Source organism: Cupressus sempervirens, chromosome 1 (genome assembly GCF_028749045.1).
Source record: "Cupressus sempervirens isolate cs-2001-9-10 chromosome 1, ASM2874904v1, whole genome shotgun sequence".
NCBI classification, from domain to species: domain Eukaryota; kingdom Viridiplantae; phylum Streptophyta; class Pinopsida; order Cupressales; family Cupressaceae; genus Cupressus; species Cupressus sempervirens.
The window spans coordinates 93,431,049-93,439,442 of NC_143118.1; the positions used below are offsets into that span (position 1 = coordinate 93,431,049).

The 8,394-nt window shown below is 34.6% G+C and overlaps 1 protein-coding gene across 1 annotated transcript; it reads right to left on the minus strand.

The window, feature by feature from the left end:
• Positions 1-7,222: 7,222 nt before the first annotated feature.
• LOC149576385 (uncharacterized) lies at positions 7,223-8,058 on the minus strand. The gene is made up of 2 exons (XM_089794332.1): positions 8,052-8,058; positions 7,223-7,809 (listed from the first exon to the last, which is right to left on the minus strand). Exons 1-2 carry the CDS (start codon positions 8,056-8,058, stop codon positions 7,223-7,225), a joined length of 594 nt encoding a protein of 197 aa, XP_089650458.1.
• Positions 8,059-8,394: the final 336 nt, after the last annotated feature.

The following is an 8,394-nucleotide window of genomic DNA, read 5'->3' on the forward strand; positions in this document are numbered from 1 at the left end:
ATAACTGGTCATTCATTAATAAAAGTCAACTGTCAATGATAATGACATCCAATCAATGAGTAACAACTCACAATAAACACATCATCAAAACTAATATCTAACAAGTAAACCACTAGAGGCAAATATTAAAAAAACTATGAAGGAGACTTAGGCTACATACTATGGAGTGTCATTACATGAGCCAACTCTAAGGTTACTCGGGTAGTCTCTCAAGACCTTGCCCCCCTAGTAACTCTATGTAGAACTAGGATACTCTCTCGTGAAGACGAGGTAACTAGCCATACCTCTCAAGTTATCATCTCCATCTCATCCTTAGTCTATACAAGCACTTAAGGCATTGACAAGGAAGAAATCTCTAACTTATCTTTTTAATGTATCTCAAGGAAAAGGGCTAGGCAAGATATTTTAATTACTATGTTATCACTTGTTACACAACTTACAATGAGTTACTCTGGCAGCCATTTTGGGCCCCGACCCCCATTGCAAGCCACTCCCATAGACATGCACCTAGACTACTTTCTCAAAAATCACAAACCACAATAGTGTACCATACCGCAAGAGTAATATTGATAGAATTTAGTTCTTTAACAGGCAACCCAAAAAATAACATTGATTCTCAAAACTCAAGTTCTCATAAATGCTCAATAGTATAATGCTCATAAAACATAAATCTCAATTCAAATCATAAAGTTCATCATGACATCCAGTCAAATAATCATAAAAGAAATCTCAAAAATGCCTCTAGTGCACATCCTAACTTGGCCAACTAAACAACCCACAAAGAAAAACTATCAAGAAAATAAACATCCCAAGACTATAAATAGAATATTAGAAAACACATAGTTTTCAGCCACATGATTTAATTCCACCAATTTCTCTTGTTTAGTTTGGCTCATAAGGATGTGTTTAAAAATAAAGTAAGAATATACATGTTAATATAAATTGTTATGTTAATATACTTATTTAAAACAATAAGTATTTAAATATCCAATCTTTTGCGCATATAAAATATCATGCAATATTATTATGTTATTAATTTAAATAATCTTAAATCATAAATGATTTAATTAATAACATAAATGTATATTATTAGATTACATACTAATATCAATTTCATTTCTAAAATATTAATTTGACTTCTATTTAAATCCAATATTAATATTTACTTTTCCTTTAATTCATAATGCAATTAGAAATAAAATTATAAATTTAATTTAATTATTTATAATTTCTCTCATAAAGTCAAATAGTTATTAACTAAATGATTACAAAGTGAACTCTACCACAACTTTTTTTAAGATATAATAAAATTCTAAATATTTATTTATTAACCTCTCTCTTGCATTAATAATTATTATGCAACTAAGAGTTAAATTAAACTTAAACAATCACTAATACTAACATTCACTTTATAACTAAATGAATAATATTTATTTCATTTAAAAATTAATAAATTATTATCATTATTTTTTTAAATAAATAAATCTAAAAATTATATTATATTTTTATAAAATAAAAATAGACATGCAAGTAGTATTTTCGTATGTCTTTGATCTCTCAAACCATGCAACCCTACTATACTTAGTTTTTTAATTTTTAACATATTTGTTTTCACATGCATGTAACCATACTATACTTAGCTTTCTATTTTTAGCATATTTGTTTTCACATGCATGTAACCATACTATACCTAGCTTTCTATCTTTAGCATATTTGTTTTTACATGCATGCATAAGTTTAGTTACAACATATTTTCCTCTCAATTAATCTTTTTTCTTTTTCCAATAAATTTTTCAGTTGAATTATTTTAGATATAAGAATAATATTTATCTATATTTAGAAAATTCATGATAATAACATAGTTCTAATGACAAATTTAAAGTTAAAACGCCAAACTATTTGATTTATTATTTTTTAGCAAATTTCAACAATCAAATTTTCGTTAAATTAGAAAGGGGGTTTATAAGAATACAATCACAATAACTTTCTACAGTTTTTCTATAATTCTCCTCAGTCAATTTTTCTTGATTAATAAGTTTTCCTTTTTCAACATTTACAACATAATTCTTTATTCGACAATCAATACAATAAATTAATAAGAAATATGCAAACACCTAGGAAGACATGAAGTAGACAAATCTTTCAATAAATTTCTACAATGAGTTTTCAAACCCTACCTCAAAACCACAGCTAAAATCTGAGATAACTTGTGAATGCATGCAAATTGAAACCCTCTGAAACTTTCAACAACTCTTTTGATCCAATTTTTAATTTTGCTCCCCAAAACTTTGTAATTGCAAAAATGAGTTCTAGATCTCTAATAAAGAGTTATCCCCTGAATTGGGGCTTTGATTGTGCAATCATGAGAGGGATTTCATTGATTGATTACTGTTTATTACTTTTTACCTTTTCATGCACAACTCTTTTAGATATTTAATTACAAAATATCTAAATTTAAATAATTAGCTTTCTTTCTTTAATTAATTTTCAAAGTTTTTTTTTTTTTTGATCGATAATAAGATATGTTATTTATTTGAAAAGAAATTACATAGTCTTCATACATTAACCTTTCCAAGGTTCACCATTCTACCATTGAGTCTAAACCTTCCTCCCTTCTTACAAAAAATTTCTTCGCTATAGCCATCTACTTTCATTACAAGTCTTTACATATTCAAACATAAGTAATTGCATACTACAAACTTTTCATATTAGACATAATCTGCTACAGGGGGCCACCTTCTTTCAGGAAAAACCCGACCATTTCAAAATGTATCCTTCACACATTTTTTGCCTTCCCCTGCCGTACTACTTGCCTCTAGGTGACTCTCCTCAGTCGTTTCCTTCATCTTTTGTTTTCCTTACCACCAACTAGAGCCAAAAAAACTGAGATTCCATTTACCCTTTTATTTGCTATTGTTCATGTCTGGAGGCGACAAAAAGGATATGGGCTCTATCACCAACACCAAAAAACCTTCCATCAAGTCTTACCTATGCCCTCTGCTGGCCCCTCTTTCCGACTGCCGCTTCCTTGGCACCATCACATTGAAGGGCTCATTTCGGTGCTGCGCCTTGACCTCCATGATTGCATTTTTCAGGGCATTCCACGCTACTTAGCGCTCATTCACATATGCCTCTTTCTCCTTATATCCCCACGACCAGTTCACAAACGGCAAGATTCCTTTCTCCCTGCCTCCCTCCTCATCTGCATAACCCTCCGAGAAATTGAAAGCCCAACCCGGATGAGCCCACTCCAACCATGTTTCCATGTTTGGGATTAACTCCTCTTCAAACAATTCCTTCATAACCCATTCCACTACTCTTTCATGCTCTCCACTTTCTAAGCCCTAGGCCATTGTCATCGCAGCTATATCAACTTGCGCTTTCCATCGGTGCTCCAAATCTTGAAAAAGGGGGCCCAATGTGTCTTGCAACGCATCCACCATAGCCTGCAATGCACACTTTACCATCTTCTTCAACCTATGGTCCGCGACTCGCCCAAATAGAGCCTTCTGCTGTCGCTGAGTTTTGAAAGTGAAGGATGGCTTCATCTCTGCTATTCACCCTTTCCTTCTACAATTTCTATCTCCCTTCAAATTTTTACTTAAAAATGACATATGCCGTGCCATTTTAAAGGCAATTATATTCTTTCGAATCATTAAAACTATCTGCGGACACCCTACTTAAAAGATTTCGCACACTTCGTAGGATTCATCGGATGGGTTGAGTTGTCAATTTCATCATTTGGTGACAGTCCTCTTTATTCCTTGCAATTTAAGATGTTAAAAAGTGTACCTTTTGAATTAATCTTTTCAATCCTTAATGTCTCCTTATTCATTGTTATAGCCCATTTTTAAAGCATGTCAGCCTCCTAATTTTCTTCTCTTTTTATATGCATTATTTTAAAATCCTCAAAGTTATTCAATTCCTGCTCTATGATATTAATAATTGGTTGTAGATGCCATGCCTTTGCACTCAATTTAGATATAGCCTGCACTGTGATCAAAGTATCCCCTTCCAGATGTTTTTTTTTTATCCCTTCCTTTCTAGCTATTTGAACTGCTAGTAATGTTGCTTGGCATTCTGCTATGTTATTCGTTCCATATGGGAGTTTTTTTGCTCCTGCTAATAAAAGGTGCCCTCTGTCATCTTTAAAAACAATCCCGATTCCTGAATCCCCTGGATTGCCTTTTGCTGCTCCATCAAAATTCACTTTGACCCAGCCTTCCTGTGGAGTAACCCATTCAACTGGCTTCTTCTTTGTTTTGCTTCTGCTTGTTACCAAAGCTCTTGAAGGTGATTTAAATCTAATCCCCAGCTAAGTATTTTGTATTAGTCTGTCACCTCGTGTGAATGGAATTTTCATAGCTTGTTTCCTTGCAGCTGACACACTAACTGTTTCTTCTATTGCATTAATGATTCTGCTTATGCACCTCCTCAGACTTTCTTTTTCTCCTCTAAAGATTCTCCTATTTCTCTCCTTCCACAACTCCCAGATTATTAGAGATGGTGCTACTATCCATATACTTCATAAAGTTTATTTCCTAGCTATCCTTTGCCATCCATCCAAGGTTTCCTCTATCGTTTGAGCTCTTGGCCCTTGCCAACTTAGTTTGAATTGAACTATATCCCAACATTTTTTAGCATATTGGCATTGAATTAAAAGATGGTTAATGGTTTCCTCTTGTTTCTCACATAAAGGACATCTAGATGGTCCATTAATCCCTATCCTTCTTAGTCTTTCAGTTGTTAGAATTCTTCCTTTGTAAGCTAACCATGTAAAGGCCCCGACTTTAGGCAAAATATCTTTGTTCCAACATAAGTCTCTTGAGAAGAAACTTTCCCTTCCTGTCTCAGCTAGTAGATTGTAGCCTAGTTTTACTGAGTATTTACCTGATAATGAGCCACACCAAATTACTTTATCCTTCTTCTTTGTTAGCATCACATTCCTGACCTTAAAAATTTGTTTCATTTGCTCTTTCTGTGCATCTGTCAGTTCCTCTCGAGATACATCCTTCCAGCACCACTCCTTTCCTACAAGACCATCCTTCTTAGTCATATAATCTTTTACTATATTACCCCATCTTTCTTTAAAGTAGGATCTCAGTTCATTGTTCCTTATAGTTTCCCCTAGCACTTCCATTCCATTCCACGAATCTTCCAAAAATTTTGTTGTTCCCCCATCCCCTATCTGCCATGTAATATGCTTAATTAATACCTCTCTACAGGATAACATGAAGTTCCATATGGCTGATCCTTTTGGAGGATTTCAGATTGTTAAAATTTTGTGGTTATCCATAGTGTCTAAATATTTACCTTTTAGAATTCTTACCCAGTAGAGGTGTGGGTTTTCATAGACTGCCCAGATTAATTTAGCTCCTAGTGCTTTATTCATAAAGCTCCAATCCCTCAGACCAACACCTCCTTCCTCTTTGGGTCTGCATATTTTCTCCCAAGCTAACAGTGGAATCTTATTCTCTTCATTGGCTCCATTCCAAAAAAACTTCCTCATTTTCCTTTCCAAGATTCTAATAAATTTCTTTGGAATCTCCAGACACATCATTGCAAAAACCGGCATTATTGTTATCACTGTTTGAAGCATTAGTATTCTGCTTGCCAAAGTCAGCCATTTGCCCCGCCAGCCTTCCATTTTCTTTTGGCAATTTTCTATAAGCTTGTCCCATAAGTCTACCTTATTTCTTCCTGCAAAAAAAGGGATGCCTAGATATTTGTTTGACATGAACCCCAATTTGATATCCAATATTCGACAGATCCTAAATCTCATATTATAAGGAGTGTTGAAGAAAAATTTTTTTGACTTTTTCCAATTAATAAACTGCCCCGAGACTTTCCCATAAAGCTCTAAAGAGTTCTTCATCACTCTTGCTTCTTCTATACTGGCTTCTCCTCCTACAAAAGTGTCATCTACAAATTGCAGATGTGTTAGGGATTCAACTATTGCTGTGATTTTGATTCCTTTCCATGCAGCTTGCTCCCTTTGCTTCTAGATCAGCCTTCCTAGCACCTCTGCCATTATTATGAAAAGGAAAGGTGACAGAGGATCACCTTGTCTTATTCCTTTTTCTTGTTCAAAAAATCCTCGAGGGCTTCCATTTACCAGTACAAAGAACCTGGGTGTTTGAATACAACTTTTCACCTATTGAATCCATTCCTTACTAAACTCAAACCGGCTTAGCACTTCCAGCATGAAACTTCTATTGACCTCATCATATGCTTTCCTAATGTCTAATTTTACCATCATGTTTTGAGTTTTTGAAGCACGAATGGTGTACACTGCTTCATGTGCCACAACTACTCCTTCAAAAATTGATCGCCCTGGAAGAAACCCACTTTGATCTATTGAAATAATGGAGTACAATACTTGCTTGAGTCTGTTTGCCTTCACCTTTGATATGATTTTATACACTGTGTTGGATAATGAAATAGGTATGAAATCCTCAAAAGTTTGTTGTGTTTCCTTCTTTGGCACCAATGCTATAAAAGTGTTATTAAAATCTTTGAGAATGAAACCTTATTGTCTCGACTCCTCCACTACTTCCCATAAGTCTTTCAAGAAAATGGAGCTGGAAAACCATTCGGTCCTAGGGATTTGTCCCCTCCTAAACCCTTTAATGCTTGAGAGACTTTGCATTCTGTAATTGGATCCATTAGGGTCCTATTTTGTTCACCAGTTATTACTGTTGGAATAACACTCAACACTTCTTCAACCTCAACACTGTCCCTTTCCGGCATCTGTCCTTTATGTGAGAAGAAATTTATAGCCTCTTGTTTTATTTCTTCACTATCCGTCTTTAAAACTCCATTCATATCTTTTATTTCATAGATTTTATTCGTTGCCCGCCTTACTTTTACCGAATTATGGAAAAAAGTAGTATTCCTATCTCCATCTTTTAGCCATGTTTCTCTAGATTTTTGATGCCAATAAATTTTCTCTTTGTTTAAGAAATCTTCCAGCTCCTTTTCAAGCCCTTTCTCCAATTTGAAATCATCCTCAAACATTCCACTTTCTATAACTTTGAGACTTAAAGTTTTTAACTTCACTTCTATATCCTTTTTTTTTATCAAAGATATTACCAAAGTGTTCCTTATTCCAGAATTTTAGATGCTCTTTTAGAAATTACAACTTTTTAAAGAAAATAAAAGCTTTGTTACCTTTCCTTGGCGGGGCATTTTTCCACCAATCCGCAATCAGGTCTGAGAAACCTTATGCTTTCAGCCACATTGCTTCAAATTTAAAGGGGCATCTATCTGGAGATTTTTCATCTTGAATTTGAAGAAAAATGGGAAAGTGATCTGAACCCTGGTAAGGTAGAATTTTCGCATCACATGACCAATTTGCTTCAGCCCAATTCCCTGCCACTAGAAACCTATCCAACTTTTCTGCTATATGCACAAAACCTTCCCTTCGATTTGTCCACGTGAAGTCACCTTTTTTGAAATTTATATTTACTAATCCATTGTCATTTACAAAGTTGCTGAAATCTTTTTGACTCTCAGAAATCCATCCTTTGCCTCCCTTTTTGTCTTCCGAATTTAGAATGGCATTAAAATCCCCACCTAAAATTGTTACCTCATTTGGAAACTCCTGTACTTTTTCAGCTATTTTCCCCCATAACTCTTTCTTCTCAGTATTTTTATTTGGTCCATACACATTTATCACCATAAATGACCAATGTAGGTTTTTAACAAAGATCTTTGCCCATTGCCAATTTGCATTTAACTTAGGCTTCGAAATTGTGATTGTTTCAGGCTTCCAAAGTATAGCCAATCCACTTGAAGCTCCTTGTGCCCCTGTCAAAAAACATTCCCATCTCCTAAATTTATTTTTAAAGCTGGAAAAATCTTCTTCTTTTATCTTGGTTTCCTGAAGAAAAACTAAATCTGGCTTCGATTGATCAAGACACCTTTTGATCAATCAAATTTTGTCAGGGGCATTGCAACCCCTGACATTCCACGATAGGGTTTTCATGGCTCCTGGAAAAAGGCCAAGCCTTTTCCTGATCTCAAAATTTTTGTTTGGCTTGCATCTTTGCCCGCCATTGCCAGCTTAACATTGACTGGTTTTGGTCCTCATTTTTTCTAGCTTCCAACATTCGATTTCTGCTTTTTGGAGCTTGTTTGTTCTAAAGATCTCTCTGCCTGTATTCCTGGCATCTTTGTTAATCCAAGGTCATTTAATAGGTCCTCTTCTAAAGGTAAACCCATTTCCTCCATTCCATTATTGCTATCCAGGGCTTCCTCAAAAGAATCACTTAGATTTCTTTTAGGAGAGACTTCAATGTCTTTAAAAACTGTTTCATCATTACCTTCTAGATCCTTATTTCTCGGTGTTTCACACCCTCCACTTACTCCTCCTACTGAGGATTGCATCTTATT